At 42.6% G+C, this 22600-nt stretch overlaps 1 protein-coding gene across 2 annotated transcripts in view; it reads left to right on the forward strand.

The window, feature by feature from the left end:
- The window catches only part of cap2 (cyclase associated actin cytoskeleton regulatory protein 2), a 64599-nt gene that overhangs the window by 36193 nt on the left and 5806 nt on the right, over positions 1-22600 (forward strand). For both annotated transcript variants that reach the window (XM_080787734.1, XM_080787733.1), the window contains 5 exons: positions 555-698; positions 8396-8481; positions 10734-10839; positions 15203-15437; positions 20677-20858. In XM_080787734.1, coding sequence (XP_080643860.1) covers positions 555-698; positions 8396-8481; positions 10734-10839; positions 15203-15437; positions 20677-20858 — 753 coding nt within the window. The remainder of the gene's footprint in view (positions 1-554; positions 699-8395; positions 8482-10733; positions 10840-15202; positions 15438-20676; positions 20859-22600) is intronic.

Consider the following 22600-nt stretch of genomic DNA (forward strand, 5'->3'; position numbering starts at 1 on the left):
GTCCTCGAGGCACGTCCCACTAGGAGGAGACCCCCGGGGCAGATCGAGGCGCTGTTGGAGGAAACACATTGACTCGCTGGCCTTGGAACGTCTCGGAATCCCCCAGGAGGAAGTCACTAATGTTGCTCTCAAGTCTGGAGCACTCTGCTGCATGGCGCTGTTGCCCCCGCGACCCGACTCCGGTTAAGCGGTTGAAGATTGATGGATTTTCCAAGAGCTATGTGTTATCGCCGTGAATGTTAGGAATATTGTGTTGGCTTGTGCACAGCAATCACGTCCAATGTTTAGTTTGAGAGTCAAGGGCCCCTGTTGGTCCCGGCCCCGCCGGCCCAATGGCTAATCTGGCCCTGGACAAAAGCCAGTTTTCTTCATTTCTTTGTCTTGGGTGAGCTTAACAACATGTCCTCTCTCCTGATAGGTGGAGCTTAACGACCTGTCCTCTCTCCTGATAGGTGGAGCTTAACGACCTGTCCTCTCTCCTGATAGGTGGAGCTTAACGACCTGTCCTCTCTCCTGATAGGTGGAGCTTAACGACCTGTCCTCTCTCCTGATAGGTGGAGCTTAACGACCTGCTGAAGCCCATCTCGGACCACATCCAGGAGATCCAGAGTTTCCGGGAGCATCACCGTGGGAGTGGCCTCTTCAACCACCTATCAGCTGTCAGCGAGAGCATCCCGGCGCTGGGGTGGCTCGCCGTGGTGAGGGAGCACGCACACACACGCACGGAAGCACGTGTGCACGCACGCACCCACGCACCCACGCACACACACACGCATACACACACGCACGCATACACACACACGCACACGCACGCACTCACGGACGACGCACATGCACACACACACACCTGACATATTGTCACTCCAATACTTAGTATTGTAATGATATTAAAACATTAGAAACATCATAATAAATGAAATAATAATATCTGGGATTTATATAGTGTTTTCCATAAGTATACTCAAAGACCCTTTACATGTGTGGGGGGGCCAGTGGAGGGAACAAAGGAAAAGGACAACTTTTTTAGGAAAAATAAATAAAGATAACAATTATAAAGCAATACAACCGTAACAAGTAACAAGTTAAAATCAAGTCCACTTGGAAAGGCTGGTCTAAACAGGTGGGTTTTCAGGCCGGCTTTGAAGGTATAGGGAGGGAGGGAGGGGGGTCTCTGCTATATTTCCAGATGGTGGGGGGCAGCCACAGAGAAGGCCCTGTCCCCCCAGGTTTTGAGCTTGGATCTTTTTGGGGGACCTCGAGGAGCCTGGCGTCACTGGATCAGTGTTGTTTTCGTCGACTATAACTTTTTGAGGGAGGGCAGAATCCATTTTGACCGGCCGGCCGACGTGTCTTCCGGCCGACGTGCATGCCGGTCCAAATGGATTCTGCCCTCCCTTACCTTTTTTCACTGACGAAAACTAAATGGAAACTACATGAACTAAGACTAAATATGTTGACAATTTGGTCAACAAATAAAAACTAGACTAAAATGCTAGGAAGGGACTAGTGGACAAGAGATCCACTATTAGTAATTTTAGACTTATAGATTTTTTTTATTCATGCTGAATATAGCCTATATAGCCTATATATGCTTTCTTCATAAAGTGTAAAATCAGCCATTACGACGGCATCAAGGCCCGCCAAAATACATTTTAGTCGACTAAGTCAAATCTATACTAACACTAAAACATTCCAGGCGACTAAAATGTGACTAAAACTACAATATTCAAAAGACTAGGACTAAAACTAAAATCCAAATTTGCTGTAAAAAAAAACAACACTGCTCTGGACCGGATCGAGGGGGCGGGACGGGAACGCGTGGCTCGAGGAGGGCATTGTTCTACTTTAACCCTGTAAAACCTGGATTCATTTATACTTGCAAAAAAGAGATTTCAACCTTATTTTTCAACTTATTTTTTTTGTGCAAATTTTATGCACATCATATCATATCATATCATATCATATCATACTATAATTAAGCCAATGTCTGTCTGTCTGTCTGTCTGAATGAATGAATGTGTGTCACTGTAAATGCCCTTTTTCCAATTTAACTAATTATAAATGAATAATGAATTTATTAGTGAATTAAAAATGTGAAAACGCACCTAGGGCGCAGTACCCCCCACGGCCACAAGGGGGGGGGGGGCAATATCTCACAACGGGTATAAGGGCTAGTTTATAATAATTATTAAAATAATAATAATAAATTAATAATTTACATTTGGGGGATATCTTTCACAATAATAAATAAAACATGTTCTAATGATCACAAAAAAAACATATATTACAGTTATTTTACTTACTTTCATCAGGGTTAAAGGTCAAAGGTCAAATGTTCAAAATCCAGAGATTTTTTATTTGTGGGAATTTCAGCCTCTGTGGGGGGTATTTATATGCAAATATCATGACCAATAGTCGGGGGATATTAATACAATCTGGGAATACATTTCTTAACAAGAATTCTCTTCACCAATGTGTTTGTAAAGGTGTCTACTAACATATCCCACATTGGTTTATATTCAACCACCCTAGGGGAATTGTTGACAGCTGCTGAAAGTCGGGGTGCCATACAACAATATATAGGCAGAATGTTCTAAATTTCATTATGCTTTAAGTAGCATGTGATGTGTCAAACTAGGGTGTTTTCATGATTCTGAATCCATTCCAGTGCATTAGTTTTGCACGAAAAACACTCCTTGGGCTCAAAAAGGCCATAGCCGTCATCACAAATGTGATGAGGTCAGCACATTTGGGCACATTTGGGCAAGTGTCGATGGCCGTTTTTAGCCCAAGGATTGTCCCCCCATGAAAACCCCCTAATCACATGCTATTTAAAGCATAATGAAATTTAGAACATTTTGCCATATAATTGGCTGTTGATGGTACCCCAACTTTCAGCAGCTGTCAACAATTCCCCTAGGGTGGTTGAATATAAACCAATGTGGGATATGTTAGTAGACACCTTTACAAACACATTGGTGAAGAAAATGTATTCCCAGATTATACTGATAATAATGATAACATACCCCGACATCAATGGCATTGCAATGAACATCAATGATGACGTTTAGGTGAAAAAAGATCATAAAAAAGTATTAATTAATTAATTGAAATATGTTGCATTATTGCAACGCTGGGTGTTACAGGGTTTTAAGTACAGTACTTAAGTAAATGTATACCGGTACTTGGTTACTTTCCACCACCGGGCTTAACCCATTCTGACCTGAGATCAGATTCATACGAGGTTTCCACTGGACACACACTGGTCTGATGAACCCATTCTGACCTGAGATCAGATTCTAAAAAATGTCAGTCGTTCTTCGATTTTTCAAAAAATAGCAGACCTACAAGCTCGTAGCGCGCCACTCGGTGGCGCGCTATGAGCTTGTAGATCTGCTATTTTTCAAAAGCTAAAGCATAACATGATGCTAACACCAAAATGGGTTCCCAAGCAGAATGGGTTATGTAGTAACATATCTTTGAGTGTGGAATGCATGGGACTGCAGGCTTTTCGGTGTGTGTGTGTCCGAACTGAAATTTAAAATTAATATTTTCTATCCTTTATTACAAGACAGAACTGGTACCCATACAGAAGAAAAAAACCCAAAGCCACAACAGCTACGTCGCTATTGCAACACCCACAACACCATCTTACACACTACACCCACACACACTCACACGGCAGTGACGTCACACACTTACCCTTCGTAGGCCTTCGCAGTGGTCCTGGCCTATCTCCTCGAAAAGCGTCGTTCCACACAACTCAGCACCAGCCCACAAAGAATAGTCTTGGCATTGCCGCTAATAATGCCTCACTTCCACACTCACGCCGCCAATGCATTTGTTTAATACACACATTCTCGGGACAAACACCCAAACACCCACATCCCGAGGCTTTCCTACACGCAACACGGAATCACTGCTGCCCCAACACGGACAGAAACAAGCCCAACAAGCCCACAAACAAGCCCTTTAAACCACGCTACTTACATACACTACAACTCGCTTACAATTCGCAAACCTGGCAACCTGCCTGCCCTGCCTCATACGTCACCAGCTCTGTTCCTCTTGGGCTCCGTCGAGCTCGGAGCTCACAATCTGTCGCAGCCATCTTGCTTCTCATTTAGATGGGAGAGTGGACATTTAATGCAAATAAATTAATTATAGGTCCAGCAAGCAAATCATGATGGTCTGTTTGTGCTCAATAGGTCACAATAACATTCCGAAATTAGGTGTTGTGTTTTGTATGACATTTCCCCCAGTAGTAGTTTCATATCTATCTCAGCTTTTGCCTGATAGCACACATGCTAACGTTAGCAGCATTTGATGACAGGCTGCCACTTGCAATAGCAACGTACAGTGTGCGCAGATGGGAGAGTGGACATTTAATTCAAATAAATTAATTATAGGTCCAGCAAGCAAATCATGATGGTCTGTTTGTGCTCAATAGGTCACAATAACATTCCGAATTTAGGTGTTGTGTTTTGTATGCCATTTTCCCCAGTAGTAGTTTCACATCTATCTCAGCTTTTGCCTGATAGCACACATGCTAACGTTAGCAGCATTTGATGACAGGCTGCCACTTGCCATAGCAACGTACAGTGTGCGCAGACCTAACATGAGTTGCTTACAACAGAAACACACAGCCTTTGAACCACGCGACTTACACACAACAGGTCGGGAGTTATTAAACCGAACGTGGACGCTGTTTCAGTGTTACATTTGCTGCGCATATCGGATTAATTGTAACGGCATGCATGATAAATGTAACAACGCTAAAAAACACCATTAAACATATCGTTTTCAGCTTAAAGCAATTATATTTCATTGAAGCAACTCCTTAGCATTGTTTTCATACCATGGATGTGACAAGAAAATGTATCAAACATAAGGGAAATATTAAATAGTATCGGGTGTACCAGTTTGGCCATTTCTTTTTTCCAATGGGGCAATACATTGATTAAACAAACGTTTGATTGATTGAGTTGTACCATGTTATACAACCCTAAACTAATTTTAGAATACACTACACAATACAATACAAATTTAGAACATATTTTGCACGTTTCATTTTTTTACTCAGAGATCCGTTTAGCTACACATGTAATATTTTCAGGCAACGGACCTACACATGTCAGCTACCATAAACCACTTCAAGTTATTAGGACGAAATCACTGACAGGAGTGACGGTGCTGTGCTGTGAGTAAACTAATAGGGGAGAGCCGCCAAGGATGTAACATTTTGCACGTTTAATTTTTTTACTCAGAGATCCGTTTAGCTACACATGTGATATTTTCAGGCAACGGACCTACACATGTCAGCTACCATAAACCACTTCAAGTTATTTTTTTGATAAAACAGGTCGGGAGTTATTAAACCGAACGTGGACGCTGTTTCAGTGTTACATTTGCTGCGCATATCGGATTAATTGTAACGGCATGCATGATAAATGTAACAACGCTAAAAAACACCATTAAACATATCGTTTTCAGCTTAAAGCAATTATATTTCATTGAAGCAACTCCTTAGCATTGTTTTCATACCATGGATGTGATAAGAAAATGTATCAAACATAAGGCAAATATTTAATAGTATCGGGTGTACCAGTTTGGGCTTTTCTTTTTTTACAATGGGGCAATACATTGATTAAACAAACGTTTGATTGATTGAGTTGTACAATGTTATACAACCCTAAACTAATTTTAGAATACACTACACAATACAATACAATTTTAGAACATATAATATTGGCCAATATGTCAAATATGTACATATTACATATAATGGCATTGAATGGAAGCGGACCATTTGTAACACATGTTACAAATGACCCGCTTTTGCAACTTTTCTTTGCCGTTGCTTACAGACCAGAATGAACGTGAATTCCGTCTAAACACGATGCAAACTAATGAAGAACATAAGCATGAAGACATCCATGTGGATTTTTATTCACCAACACCAAAGAAAAAAAATGTAGCACACATATACTCCAGGTGTAAAATTATACGCATTTAAATTTTCGCCAATAACTCCCCGTAGGACAAAGGTAAACACTTCAAACTTCCTGGGCACGTAGAGTACGTTGCTGTACACATACTGACGCGATGGCGTCATGGTGGCGTTGACCAATCAAGAGATAACGTCCATGTTACAACCGTGAAGCGTTACAACCTTGGCGGCTCTCCCCTACATTTGTTACTAACATTAGGTTGTGGCGAAGTAGAAACGTGGCGAGCAGATAGTGTGTTTTGGACAAACAGGCTAGGTATTGGTGTTGATTTGGGTCAACTGGACAAACAGCGTGGTGTTGTTTTTGTGTTTGTGTTGGAGCGCCTCAGTGTGGCCGTACAGGTCATGTGCAACCTCTTCCACAGAGAGATGGAGACACTAAATCTCAGCTGGACAAACATGTTTGCATGCATGCTTCGCTGCCTTGCATGCTGTGTGCTACTGTTGAGTCTGTCACTTACTTTGACTGATTTCTGGCATTGTCTTTCTGTTAAAATCCAACTATGTTAATTTAAGAACTCTGGGCATATAGGTCATTGTTTATTCACTGTGCACACGTGTAGCCTATTGTATGTCAAACTGTATGTGTGTCCCACAGTCACAATCCTTTAGTAATTAGGCTGTGGAAATATTCAGGACAAAACAATGGGACATTTCCAATAACCCATCCGTTACTACATGTGGAGTCAACTCCCGCCATTTATTTCTTCCCATAGTGCGTGGCGAAGTAGCTCTGGGATGAGTGCGCGCGAAGCGCTCACGAAATTCTAGTTATTATACATACTGGAACTCTCTATAGCTCGATCCAATGGGGCACAAGAAAATACACTTGACATCTTATCCACAGCACTAGAAAAATTGAAATCATGCCAACGTCTCCGATGACTGTCATTCTCTTTTTTTTTATTTGATTTTTCCAATGGTAAAGTACCTTTATTTATTATTATTATTATTATTATTATTATTATTACTATTATGATTATTTTTGATGTATTGTCATTTTGTATCTGTTTCGCTGTTCAACCTGTGGGGTGGGAGGGTGATTATTTTTTAACAAAAAATAAAATAAAAACTTGATCACAAAAAAAAAAGGATCCCTACCCTCTCTTTGATCATCTTGGCTAGGTCTACTAGTATAGTGAGTGTGTCCGTGATGTCCCATTTTGGGGGCGGGAACCCCCTTTGGTACACTTTAGCTATTGAAAAGTAGCAGACCTACAAGCTGGTATAGGCGCGGCTACGAGCTTGTAGGTCTGCTATTTTCGAAAAATCGTTTTTAACTCAAATCTTTGCTTCTGGGGGGGGGGGGGGGGGGGGGGGGGGCGTCCCTGGAACAGCACATTTTCAGATGGGGGTCGGGGGTCGGCGGCCAATTACATGTAATCTTGGGGGTCCTTCACATGAAAATGTTTGAGAACGACATACATATTTTTAGAAGGCATTTGTAGAATCGACGTCAGGCCTAAATGGGTTAAAGATGTAATTTTCCTGCGGTGTCAGTCACCCTGACTGGGACAGTCTGGGAGCCACGGGTTCATGTTCAAACACTGGACTTGTTGTTTGTTTACTTTAGTTGCGTGGTGACGCATTTTGTCCTCCTGAAGAATCCTCCTTGACTTTGTAACGGGAATTTAAAGGGCTCCATTTCCGTCACCGCCAAACCGCTTATCCCTAAACTTCTCTTCTTTTACTATTTTGCAAAACGTTTGAATAGTTAAAATGGCCAGTCTACAACGTGTCAATGTAGATTGGCTAGTTGAACTATTCAAAAATGTTTTTCAAAATAGTAAAAAAAAAAAAAAAAAGGCAAAGACGTTTAGGGATAAGGGGCTTAGCGGTGACGAAAATGGATCCCTATGATGTTTGTGTAAGATGAACATCTACACTAATAGGTGAATATTAGCGCCCCTCAAAAAGAGAGGAACATTTTTACATCAAAATCATACCCATTACATTGACTTGTGAAACAAAACTAAAGTGGACATAATCACTCAGGTAACCAGTCAGAAACTATCCATGTGATTGTTGTTGTCTGTGCTGTATATATAGGCTACTGACCCCGGTGTCAGTCAAATGTGTACTGTGTGTATCATGGTGTCTGTACTGTACTGACCCCACCAGCATCAGTCAAATTAATCTCCCTCTCGTCGGTCATAAACACTTCTAATCCAATCTGTCTGGCGGAGAGGTTAAAATTGACAAAATCAGTGTTTTGCCAACTATGGACTCTCCCAACTACAGTAGGCTACGACGCACGCACGCACGCGCACACTCACTCACGCACACACGCAGTAATTGACTAAATTGAGAAATTGGTCACGCTGAGGTCATGTACAGTAGACATATGAATGAGACTCTCCCCCCCCCCCCCCCCCCCCCTCTCAGTGTCAGAGACCAGGCCCGTATGTGAAGGAGATGAACGACGCGGCTACGTTCTACACCAACAGAGTGCTGAAGGAGTACAAGGACACGTAAGTAAATATCGTACTGTTTTAAAGGGTTTTTTGTGGCTTTTGCCTTTATTTTATATGGAGGGACAGACAGTAGGCTGACAGGAAATGGGGAGAGAGATGGGGGGGGGGTGACATGCAGTAAAGGCCGTCGGGATCGGGAGTCGAACCCGCGGCACACTGCCAGACTGGATTACCAGCCCAAAAGGTAGATGGCGATATTCCAGCAGATCACAAAGGGAGTGCAGGTAGATCACATGACATGCCGCTGAAAAAATATATATAATTGTTGGCATTGCCACTTGAATGAAGGTGACTTTCGTCAGCTTAAATCCACAATGCTTTGTTTTCAAGAGTGTTCCGCACAGACCTCAGTAGCAATACAAAGTTATACGCAACACAAATATACAATTAACAACAATACAATGCCCCCTCGGTACCCCCTCTATTTCCTATTTCAAGTGTGTTTGTCTAATATGTAAAGACAGCCACTATTCCAAAGCCCCGGCCCTCAGGTACATTTTTAAACATCTTTTGGCAATGGTATACATTAATTTGGTGGCGGGTATAGATCATGTTGAGCTGGTCATTTTGAAAGTAGCTCTCAGGTCTAAAAAGTGTGGGCACCTCTGCCCGGTCAAATCCAACCCATTAATGCTGAGTGCCAAGCAGGGACTGACCACCCTGGATGTGTGGCTGGAGTCTCCACCAGAGCACCAGGGCTCTAGTGAGGGTTCCAGTTCTTTGGAACCACAACAGCTGGATGTGTGGATGATGGAGTCTCTCCACCAGAGCACTGGGCTGAGCGTGCCAGTTCCTTGGAACAAATGAGCATTTGTGCCTGTCGTAGACATGCGCAGAGCAAGTTCAGTCAGGGAACCTCAGTGCAGAACGCTGCCGGCCATTAATTGGGTCCGCCTCAGCATCACACTCTCATTCACATGATTCACTCAGCCAATCTCACACTCACTCCATCTTCTATACCGGCTACTTTAACCGGAGGTTTGCATTCCTCTGCCTGCTTCCTTTCTTGCTGCTGCTGTATCAGCGTGCTGCTGTATACAAACCTGCTGCTCACCCACCTCCACCCCAGCTACCACCTGTCGTTTTGGATCTACTGTTTAGGTACGGGGGATTCGGAGTCCCTATATGGCCGGGACTGATGCGCTTGATCTGAGTACCTAAAAAGCAGATCCAATACATCGCCAAACCATAATAAATATATATAATGTACATATTACATCCATCCTTGAGTTGTCCTGATTGAACACTTTCTGGACAGCAAGAATCTCCACCAGAGCCCCAGGGCTCTAGCCTGGTTCCCAGCCTGATTCACTGTGTTCCGTCATTTGTTTTGTCAAGCGTTTTAGTGATTAATTATGCTAATTACTCAAACAAAACGGTGACTCGTATCACTCGGCAGATCATCTTTTTAGTAATTATGCCAATTACTCAATTTCTGACAAAACGGTCACTCGCAACAATTATTTATCAGAGTTATAGAGCGTCACTGTCCTGCCCCCTTTCATGACGACGCCAGGCCCAGGAAATGAATCCCAATGCATTTCTCCCATAGACATTTCATAAAGTATTTATTTAAAGACCTTTTAAGCGTCGTAGGAAGCCAACTCGAGTCGTGACAAATCATGACAACAAACACAATATTTTGGACCAAACAAATAATTACCATGAAGAAAAACAACAAAATAAGTGTAACCTGCCGTTTCTACTTTCTAATTCTTTGTTTGGCCCAAAACATTGTGTTTATTGTCATGATTTGTCACGACAAGAGTTGGCTTTGTCCACGGCGTAAACTTCTTTAAATAAATACTTTCTGAAAAGTCTACGAGGAAAATGAACAGGTATTTATTTTCCGGGTCTCACGAGGGGGGCGGGGACTGCGACGCCCTATAGCCAATGTCAGTGATTAATTATGCTAATTACTCAATTTCTGACTAAATGGTGACACGTATCACTCAGCATATGGCAGAAATGGATTCAGCACATCAAAATCATATAGAAACAGCTTTTCCTCAAGAATGCCTATACAGGCTTCAGGGTTTTGGCATTTCAGGACCGGCATATATGACCCGGCCAGGAATCGAACCCCAGACCTCCCAGTTTCAGGGCGGACACTCTAACCACAAGGCCACTGTCTGCATGGCCACTAAGCTGGTCTGAGCTGAGTCTTAACCGGCCACGTATGCCCTCCATGTTGTCAGCCTGTATTTGAGCTATTATGATGAATTGACTGCTCCCCCTGTCTCTTAAAGGGACAGACGCCACGTGGACTGGGTTCGTTCCTACCTGAACATCTGGAATGAGATGCAGGTCTACATCAAACAGCACCACACTACTGGAGTGGAGTGGTACAGGACGGTGAGTACACGCGCACGCATGCGCACGCACACGCACACGCACACGCACACGCACACGCACACACACACACACTCACACACACTACTGGAGTGGAATGGTGCACTACGGTGAGTGCACGCACACACACGCAAACACACACTCAGCATACATCACTAGTTATACAATAACCCATCATCGTTGTTGGGCGGGTACAGGCTTTAGTTCCGACATACTATTGATCGGAGAGAGAGAGAAAGAGAAGGGGAGAGACATGCAGCAAAGGTTAGAGAGAGAGAGAGAGAGCTGGAAGTACCTTCACTAAAAACACCGGCACATTAACGCTCCACACGTTCCACTCTTCTCCCTTCTGGCTCCAAAACTATGGAATGCACTTCCCATTGCAATCAGAACTGCAGCCTCACTACCAATCTCAACTATGGAATGCACTTCCCATGCATTGCATTCAGAACTGCAGATTCACTCCCACTCTGCCGCCGTAGTCTGAAAACCCACCTTTTCAGAATCCATCATGGCCCGTAGCACTAGCCCTTGGGCTTAGATAGCACTTTATGTAGACTTAGATAGCATTTTATACAGACTTATAGCCATGTCATGTAGACAGCACTATAATTGCATTTTATGTAGTCATAGCACCTCACAGTACATATGTATAGTATAGTATATATATATAGTATGTATAGTTTATAGTTTCATTATATAGATATTCCACTGTTACGTTCTTAGCTTACGCATGTTTCATGATAACTACTTTTTATGTATGTGATGTATTGCTATGCTTTTAGTTTTTTTTGTTGCTTATTGTAAATCGCTCTGGATTAAGAGCGTCTGCTAAATGCCTAAATTGTAATAGAGAGAGAGAAGGAGAGAGACATGCAGCAAAGGTCGGCATGAACGGAACTCGAACACGCGGCACGCTGCCAGGGCAGAGCCTATATGTGACATGCGCCTGGACCGCTATAGGCCAGCGGGCGCCCCTAGTACATTTAACGTATTAAGAAGGATCTGAACGTGCGTGCGTGAGTGAGTGAGTGCCTTTGTTCCAAACCATACAGATTGATGCAGCTGCCCAACAACTGTGGGGCGCGCGCATGTGTGTGCATGTGTTCACCTCCACATGTGCGGTAACCTGAGAACTTGCGGTGACCTGTCTGTGTGTCAGCTGTCACTCCTGCTGTTATGGTGTTGAAGTGTGTGTGGTGTGTGAGTGTGTGTGTGTGTGTGTGTGTGTGTGTGTGTGTGTGTGTGTGTGTGTGTGTGTGTGTGTGTGTGTGTGTGCGTGTGCGTGTGTGTGCGTGTGTGCGTGTGCGTGCGTGCGTGCGTGCGTGCGTGCATGCGTGTGTGAACCCCTCCCTGAACAGCAGCTGACTGGTGGGGTGGTTGTTTTTTTGTTTTTGGGGTGGGGGGTGTTAAGTTACCGTCAGAGTACATGTGTCGTTAACACAGGACCTTTGTTTGGGGGGGCGGGGGGGCTAATCTGAAGAAAAAACTCCATTCAAGTCCACCCTGAGTTCCACCTGTTACTTACACACACACAGACAGACAGACGGACACACACACACGCACTCCAGATGCTGTTACAGTGTCCGCTTTAAAGTGTAGAGCTGTACCCTTGACCCCGTGACCCCAGACACATGTCATATACACGTCACTGTTGCTGAACTGGTGTGTGTGTGTGTGTGTGTGTGTGTGTGTGTGTGTGTGTGTGTAAAGCCACAACCTCTGAGTGTACATGCGTGCGTGCGTGCGTGGCTGCACGCGTGGTTGCGCGCGTGGCTGCGTGTGTGTATGTGCGGGTGTGCATTTAGCAGCTGTGCTGCCAGTTGTGAGTTCATCAAACAGACAAAAGTGGAATGAAATATTTATAGCAATTGGTTGAATTAGGCTCTCCAGCCGTGCTGAAATGGGCACGACAGACAGCACACCTGGCCGTTAATAGAAGATTTGAGCACGGATTAATCACATCAGAAATATCATCAGTTGTGCTGATTAGACAGAGTTTCGTCAGAGCAGCAGCAAAATTGGCTCAGGAATGGAACAAAGAAACAAAACAATTCAAAGAATGAATTACATTGTCGTCCTGTGTTGATAGCTGAATAGGATGGGGCATCTACGCTCCTATTAATCAGTTATTATGGTGGTACTTGGAGAGCCAGATATTTTCTGTGGTGGTACTTGTTGGTACTTAAAGGGCGACTGTGGCTCAGGAGGTAGAGCAGGTCGTCCAATGATCCCTGGGTCGGCGGTTCGAATCCCGGCTTCTCCTGTCCAAGTGTCCTTGGGCAAGACACTGAACCCTACACTGCCTCCGATGAGTCGGTCGGTGTGAGCTCGCCACCGTTGGTGTGTGAATGTGGGAAGTGAGGACGGTTCGCCACTTCACCTCCCAATGAGTGAACCATTGTAAAACACTTGGAAAAGCGCTCATTATTATTGGTATAAAAATGTTGAAAACCCCTGATTTAGACAGATGCCAGGTTCATGTGTTGACCTGGCATCCTCCTACACACCTTTTGGACTTAAGTAGTTGTAAGTAAGCCTTGGCGAGCCATGAGTTTGCAGCCACTTATTACTTGAGTTGCTATTAAATGCCTTGATGTCAATATTCCAACATAGGCCTAATATTGCCTATCAATTGGTTATTAAACTCCTCTGCCGTCTCACATTTTGTTTTAAAATCATGCTAATTTTAGTCATTGGCCAACTTGGTGCTCTAGCCTATAGGGGATTGTTAAAGTGCAAAATCAAAATAAGGACAGTCAAAGTTCACGGTCCGAGAAGCAATGTGGGAAAGGGTCTCAATTTGAACACTGCATGCACCAGTCAGTCACAATGTGAGACAGGGTCTCAATTTGAACACTGATGCAAGTCAGTCACAATGTGGGACAGGGTCTCAATTTGAACACTACATGCCAGTCAGTCACAATGTGGGACAGGGTTTCAATTTGAACACTGCATGCCAGTCAGTCACAATGTGGGACAGGGTCTCAATTTGAACACTGCATGCCAGTCAGTCACAATGTGGGACAGGGTCTCAATTTGAACACTGCATGCCAGTCAGTCACAATGTGGGACAGGGTCTCAATTTGAACACTGCATGCCAGTCAGTCACAATGTGGGACAGGGTCTCAATTTGAACACTACATGCCAGTCAGTCACAATGTGGGACAGGGTTTCAATTTGAACACTACATGCCAGTCAGTCACAATGTGGGACAGGGTCTCAATTTGAACACTGCATGCCAGTCAGTCACAATGTGGGACAGGGTCTCAATTTGTGGGACACCTGAAAGGTCTTGGAAATGAGGGACTGTCCCACAGAAAGGGGGATATCTGGTCCCCCTTTGCATTGGACAGTCCCTCATTTCCAAGACTTTAGTGTTTCACATCATATTGTTTCGACCAGCTGTGCCCTAAAAAAAAGTTATTTTATGCTTGGTAGCATGCTAGAAAAATAGCAGATCTACAAGCTTGTACACTAGACTATTACGATATTTAGTCGACTAAAACTAGACTAACACTAGAACATTTCAGATTACTAAAATGATGACTGAAACTAAATAAAATTTGGACTCAAAAGACCATCATGACTAAATCCAAATCCTCTGTCTTTATTTCTACTCCCTCTGGGCACACTTTAGCGGACAGCCGCGGACAGAAGAAGGTGGATGGAATGGAAGCTCCACCTCTGGCAATCAGCCAGCCGCTTCTTTTCCATCCACCAGCTGTCTAAAAACTCGGAAATGGCGTAAAACACAGCTTATTCTGTCCGCTAAAGTGTGCCCAGAGGGACTGTGTGCAACAAGCTGACACATCTGCTGTCCATTACTCCCTCTGCTGGCCGGATCTGTCCTGGCACCCTGGCTTTGTTGGATTCAATTTACAATTTTTTGCATTTAGCAGAGTAAGCAGACGCTCTTAATCCAGAGTGACACAATGATACTGCACAATTATACTTTTACTCTTGGTACTTTACGTATAGGCTACATTTTGATGGCAAAACTTTGACTAAAACGAGACTAAATATATTGACAATTCCGTCAATAATGTGAGAAAAAAAATCATACATCATCATTTAAAGTCATGTTATGTTTGGTTTCAGATCTACAAGTTTGTAGAGCTTGTAGATCTGCTATTTTCAGCACGTAACCAAGTCTAAAAGAATCAGGCCTAATTTTGCATCAAGGCCCACCAAAATCTTAAATACGATATTTAGTCGACTAAAACTAGACTAACACTAAAACATTTCAGATGACTAAAATATATGACTGAAACAAAAAAATAAACATGACTAAAACTAAATCCAAATCCTCTGTTTCTACTGAACCACTCTCTCTCTCTCTCTCTCTCTCTCTCTCGCCTCTCAGGGTCCCGTTGCTCCCCAGTCTCTGTGTGACGAGGCCGACACCCCCAGCGCTCCTTCGTGCCCCGCCCCTCCTCCTCCCCCCCCTCCCCCTCCTCCTCCTCCCCCCGGCCCGCCTCCGGTGTTCGCGGCGGAGGATGGTGGTGACGCCTCCCGGCCAGGAGAGGGCGGTAGCGCGCCAGCGCCGCCGCATTCCGCCCTGTTCGCCCAGCTCAACCGCGGCATGGACATCACTAAAGGTGGGTGGGCGTGGCATATATTCCAGATGTCCGACTATAGCCTCACGTAGCCCAGCAGGTTTGAGCCTGGCCCCTCTCAATGCATATTTACCCCCAGGCAGATTTGAGCCTGGCCCCTCTCAATGCATATTTGCCCCCAGGCAGATTTGAGCCTGGCCCCTCTCAATGCATATTTACCCCCAGGCAGTTTTGAGCCTGGCCCCTCTCAATGCATATTTGCCCCCAGGCAGATTTGAGCCTGGCCCCTCTCAATGCATATTTGCCCCCAGGCAGATTTGAGCCTGGCCCCTCTCAATGCATATTGCCTCAGGCAGTTTGAGCCTGGCCCCTCTCAAGTGTCGAGGCCCCACGGGCACGCGTGGATCTATTTTGCGTCCGATCATAGGCATGGTAACGCCCGCCTGCCTCTGATTGGCATACTGACTGTCCTCCGAGGTGAATATAGCTATGCTGGATAGTCAGATGCGAGGTTACTCCATGGTGGGAAATAAATTAATAGAATGGTATGATACAAGAGAACTGTAACTTGTTACTTGCGCAAGCAGAGCGCGCAAGTAATCGTTTCGCTTGGTCTCTTCGAAGTGAAGCCAAGTTTTCTTCAACGGTAAATCTGTGCCTGGTTTGCTGGGACTAGTTACAACATTACGTCATCCTTGAGAGAGTACATGGTGTGTATATGACGTAATGTTACAAGTTACAAGTTACAAGTTACAACATTACGTCATATACACACCATGTACTCTCTCAAGGATGACGTAATGTTGTAACTAGTCCCAGCAAACCAGGCACAGATTTACCGTTGAAGAAAACTTGGCTTCACTTTTTGGAACCAAGTAACCACAGTATACTGCTAATCAAATTACAACTACATACTCTGTATGTAGTTACTTGCGCAAGCAGAGCGCGCAAGTAATCGTTTCGCTTGGTCTCTTCGAAGTGAAGACAAGTTTTCTTCAACGGTAAATCTGTGCCTGGTTTGCTGGGACTAGTTACAACATTACGTCATCCTTGAGAGAGTACATGGTGTGTATATGACGTAATGTTACAAGTTACAAGTTACAAGTTACAACATTACGTCATATACACACCATGTACTCTCTCAAGGATGACGTAATATTGTAACTAGTCCCAGCAAACCAGGCACAGATTTACCGTTGAAGAAAACTTGTCTTCACTTTTTGGAACCAAGTAACCACAGTATACTGCTAATCAAATTACAACTACATACTCTGTATGTAGTTGTAACTAGAACAACTACATACAGTCTGTGCCTGGTTTGCTGCAGGGACTAGTTACAAGTTACAAGTTACAACATTACGTCATATACACACCATGTACTCTGGTCCCAGTTCACAACGATGACGTAATGTTGTAACTGGTCCCAGCAAACCAGGCACAAACCTACGGTTGAAAAAAACTTGGCTTCACTTTTTGGAACCAAGTAACCACAGTATACTGCTAATCAAATTACAACTACATACTCTGTATGTAGTTGTAATGTGATAAAGTGGTAAAGTATCTATCATCTCCGACTTCCACAATTATGATAATAGGAGATTTCAATGAAGACCATTATACTGAAAAAGATATAAATATAAAGACCTTCATGTCAAGATTAGGCTTTAAACAATTAAATACAAATCCAACTACAGATTTCGGAAGTATTTTAGATCATGTATATTTCAACAAATTTGAAAGTATTATTACAGAAATTGAAGTTAGAGACACATATTACTCTGATCATGATTTAGTATTAATATCACTATAGTACAAAAATAAATTACAAAAATGAAATACATTTAAAACAATTGACAATTTACAATAAGTAATAAAATAATTATACTGTATAATATATTTTAATTCAGTTTATATACCTTTTTTTTTCATCACATATCAATGATTCATTTTTCTGTAAAAAAGTAGTTAGGTAGCAAATAGTTACACGTAATGATTATACATTTCAAACGTTCCTTCACAGAGATACTGAGATGTGATACTTTCCAGCGGTCGAAAGTACTTGCGCGCTCTGCTTGCGCACTAGTAGGCCATTTATGGCCTACTAGTGTGCAACAAGCAAGTATGCACTCGGCAGAGTGCAGTTCTAGTTGTAACTAGAACAACTACATACAGTCTGTGCCTGGTTTGCTGGGACTAGTTACAAGTTACAAGTTACAACATTACGTCATATACACACCATGTACTCTGGTCCCAGTTCACAACGATGACGTAATGTTGTAACTGGTCCCAGCAAACCAGGCACAAACCTACGGTTGAAAAAAACTTAGCTTCACTTTTTGGAACCAAGTAACCACAGTATACTGCTAATCAAATTACAACTACATACTCTGTATGTAGTTGTAATGTGATTTGTAATTACTTGCGCAAGCAGAGCGCGCAAGTAATCATTTCGCTTGGTCTCTTCGAAGTGAAGCCAAGTTTTCTTCAACCGTAAGTCTGTGCCTGGTTTGCTGGGACTAGTTACAAGTTACAAGTTACAACATTACGTCATATACACACCATGTACTCTGGTCCCAGTTCTCAACGATGACGTAATGTTGTAACTGGTCCCAGCAAACCAGGCACAAACCTACGGTTGAAAAAAACTTGGCTTCACTTTTTGGAACCAAGTAACCACAGTATACTGCTAATCAAATTACAACTACATACTCTGTATGTAGTTGTAATGTGATTTGTAATTTGTAAATCTGTGCCTAGTCTGCTGGGACCAGACTACACAGATGACCATATCTCTTACGTCATCACTGAGAGCTAGTCATACGTATACACACCGTGTACTCTGGTCCCAGCTCTCAAAGATGACGTAATGTGGTATCTGGTGGGACCAGATTATACAGATGACCATTTCTCTTACGTCATCACTGAGAGCTAGTCATACACCGTAAGTGTATGCCTGGTTTGCTGGGACTAGTTACAAGTTACAACATTACGTCATATACACACCATGTACTCTGGTCCCAGTTCTCAACGATGACGTAATGTTGTAACTGGTCCCAGCAAACCAGGCACAGACTTACGGTTGAAAAAAACTTGGCTTCACTTTTTGGAACCAAGTAACCACAGTATACTGCTAATCAAATTACAACTACATACTCTGTATGTAGTTGTAATGTGATTTGTAATTTGTAAATCTGTGCCTGGTCTGCTGGGACCAGACTACACAGATGACCATATCTCTTACGTCATCACTGAGAGCTAGTCATACATATACACACCATGTACTCTGGTCCCAGTTCTCAACGATGACGTAATGTTGTAACTGGTCCCAGCAAACCAGGCACAGACTTACGGTTGAAAAAAACTTGGCTTCACTTTTTGGAACCAAGTAACCACAGTATACTGCTAATCAAATTACAACTACAACGTAACGTAACGTAATGATTATACATTTCAAACGTTCCTTCACAGAGATACTGAGATGTGATAGTTTCCAGCGGTCGAAAGTACTTGCGCGCTCTGCTTGCGCACTAGTAGGCCATTTATGGCCTACTAGTGTGCAACAAGCAAGTATGCACTCGGCAGAGTGCAGTTCTAGTTACTTTTATTTTTGCAGAAGAGGCAAAGTAATATTTTTTCATGCCGTTTGCTTTGATGGAATAATTAATTGAACGCCGTTTTTTATTTGGGTGAGTTCTAAATAAAGTGTTTGTGTTGATTATTGCGTAATGGTGAAAAACTTGAAACATTATTGTACTGTAAAATGGTCTCTTTTCCCTTCATCTTTAGTATTATTTTTAGTATAACAGTGTTAGAGAATCAACACTAACACTTTATTTAGAACAACCCAAATCAAATCATAGTAATGTAATGAATTGCATTTTTATAGCGCTTTTCCAAGTGCTCAAAGCGCTTTACAATGGTTCATTCATTCATACATTGGGAGGTGAAGCGGCGAACAGTCGACGCCAGCGTCCTCACTTCCCACCCCCAATACAACCCTTGATGCTGAGTGTCAAGCAGGGAGGCATTGGGTCCCATTATTTAGAGTCTTTGGTATGACCCGGCCGGGGATCGAACCCCGACCTCCCAGTCTCAGGGCGGACACTCTAACCACAAGGCCACTAAGCTGGTTACATCGTATGTGTTCAATCAATTATTCGATCAAAGCAAACAATATTCGTTTGCCTCTTCTAGCGCGTGCCAAGCTGTCATTCTCTTGTATTATTTATTCATTTCCCACCACGGAGTAACCTCGCGTCTCGGAGGACAGTCAAGACGGGCAGGGTCGGTAGGCCAATCAGAGGAAGGCGGGCGTTACCAAGTCTATGCTCGGACGCAAAATAGATTCACGCGTGTGCGCCAGGGGCACCGCTCCAGTTACTTGCGGCAAGCAGAGCGCGCAGGTACTGTAATCGGCTGCGTATCGGCTGCCTACATCTTAGAGTATATACGAATAGAGACGGCACCCGGAGGAAACCCTGAGGCGAAATGGACATAGTGGCCGAATTTGGTATTGCAGTTTGGACTCGGGTGCCGTCTCTATTAATATATATACTCTAAGGTGTGTGTATGTCGGTGTTGTCCGTTGGCCAATGGAGGACCACCATTCTTGATTATGTAACCAAGGCACGTGGGTAAGAATGGTGGTCGCTTATTGGCTGTTGATGGTGACGTAACTAAGGTACGTTTCAAGGTTAAGGTCAATAACGGGTCTAAAGGGTTTAGAACAGCAGTTGTAACAGACATTATTTAGTAGCAGTACTTGTGCGCTCTGCTTGTGCACAAGTAGGCCATGTATGGCTTCCTTATGTGTGCAAGGCGCAAGTTAGCACCTCGACAGAGTGCATAGTTGTATATAAAATGTGTCCGTGTAACATTTCCATATTGAAGGGTGTTCCACCGTCCACTAAGGGGCAGTATTTATTTAGGTTATGGTTTGGCTGAGCTAAGAGTCAGCCATTGTTGTTTATGTCAGTGTCATGTTCATATACAGACGTCATGTTACGGTGGTTGGAAGTTATTCACTTTACTATTGTAAATATCTTCTTTTGTGCTTTTATTAAACTTTGTTGTAGTTGTTGTTACTTTATTTTGTTTACACTCCTTTGTAAGGAATACAGTCTACTTATCCATTTATATGAGAGAATCAGCCTACTTATTTATTTATATATATTTTTGTATTGTTTGTATTTACTGTAGGGCATTCTTCATCTTTGTCATTAAAAACGGATGATTGACATTGAGGAGTGCATTTCTTCACCTAAAATGTGTCCCCGTCCAGGTCTGAAACATGTCTCAGAGCAACAGCAGACCCATAAGAACCCCGGCCTGCTGCGCTCCCAGACGGGCCGACAGTCGTCGTCGTCGTCCTCCTCCTCCTCTGCCAAAAACACCCCCGGAGGCAAAGCCCCCCCGCAGAAAAGACCCCCGCTGTTGGAGCTGGACGGGAAGAAGTGGAGAGTGGTATTGTATTTCTTTGTATTTTGTATTTATTTATTCAGCACAGTATAAAAACAACACAGTGAACGTATAAATATAAGAACTTGGAAGGGTAGAGTGCTAGGCTGAGGCAAAAAATCCTAAGGGGCTTATACGAGGCCTCTATACAAAAATACAAAAAACATTGTACATGAGATGTAGAAAATCCAGAAAACATGATTGCAGTATATTATAAAACATGACCAAAACAACAAAACAAAAACACAACAAGAACACGATCAGAATGTTTGGTTATTTACATGATTAGAGACAAGAATAGATGATACAAAGAAATATAATTAAGTGATCTGGTCAATTAAGTGGGTCCTACATTTTTTAATGAAGTAGAATTTGATGAGATTACTGTATAGGTGTTCCATAGCTGGGCCCCCCTGTATCCGATGGAGAACTGACACAGACCAGTACGGAACTTTGGGAGATGTAACGTTGCATCGTTGCATCATCATAGATACATGAAGAAATCCCCGGCTTTCTCATTGGCCGTGTGATCCTTGGTTTCTCAGTGGCCGCATGGGTAATCCCTGGTTTCTCATTGGCTGTGAATAAGCAATGAATGAACTAAACTAAATGTTTCTCTGAATCAACCGTATTCCAATGCTGACCTATGAAAATGACAATGACTGAACAAATGATCTATCTTTGCATTTGTTGCCTAGAGTTTAATACCCTGATTTTGTGTTGTTTTCTTTGTGTTTTTCAGTTTGTCTGTTTTGTGTTTCTTTTCTTTTTTTCTTCTCTGTTATGTTTCAACGCCATGCCCAACATAATGAGAACTAGAACTGCACTCTGCCGAGTGCATACTTGCTTGTTGCACACTAGTAGGCCATAAATGGCCTACTAGTGCGCAAGCAGAGCGCGCAAGTACTTTCGACCGCTGGAAAGTATCACATCTCAGTATCTCTGTGAAGGAACGTTTGAAATGTATAATCATTACGTGTAACTATTTGCTACCTAACTACTTTTTTACAGAAAAATGAATCATTGATATGTGATGAAAAAAAGGTATATAAACTGAATTAAAATATATTATACAGTATAATTATTTTATTACTTATTGTAAATTGTCAATTGTTTTAAATGTATTTCATTTTGTACTATAGTGATATTAATACTAAATCATGATCAGAGTAATATGTGTCTCTAACTTCAATTTCTGTAATAATACTTTCAAATTTGTTGAAATATACATGATCTAAAATACTTCCGAAATCTGTAGTTGGATTTGTATTTAATTGTTTAAAGCCTAATCTTGACATGAAGGTCTTTATATTTATATCTTTTTCAGTATAATGGTCTTCATTGAAATCTCCTATTATCATAATTGTGGAAGTCGGAGATGATAGATACTTTACCATTTTCTTGAGAAATATGTTTAATTCCGTACGGTTTGTTTTAGGTGATCTGTACATAAGAATGATATATAGATCTTTATTTTTTACATGTATACATACGTGTTCTACTTTTTCTAATATCTCGATTTCTTTTTGAATTATTTCAATGGCAATATCTTCTTTTATAGCAAACATAACTCCCCCACCTATATCATATTCTCTGTCATTCCTGATTGTTTTGTAATTGGTGTTCATTGTTTTTAATTTAAAAGTAATGTTATTATTTTTCTTTAAGTGTGTTTCAGTAAAAGCTATTAGATCCAACATTTCGAGTTGGGAATCTGAGTTTATATCTTGTAAATGTGTTAGATAACC

Source organism: Protomyctophum bolini (assembly GCF_963924005.1).
Source record: "Protomyctophum bolini genome assembly, chromosome: 17".
NCBI classification, from domain to species: domain Eukaryota; kingdom Metazoa; phylum Chordata; class Actinopteri; order Myctophiformes; family Myctophidae; genus Protomyctophum; species Protomyctophum bolini.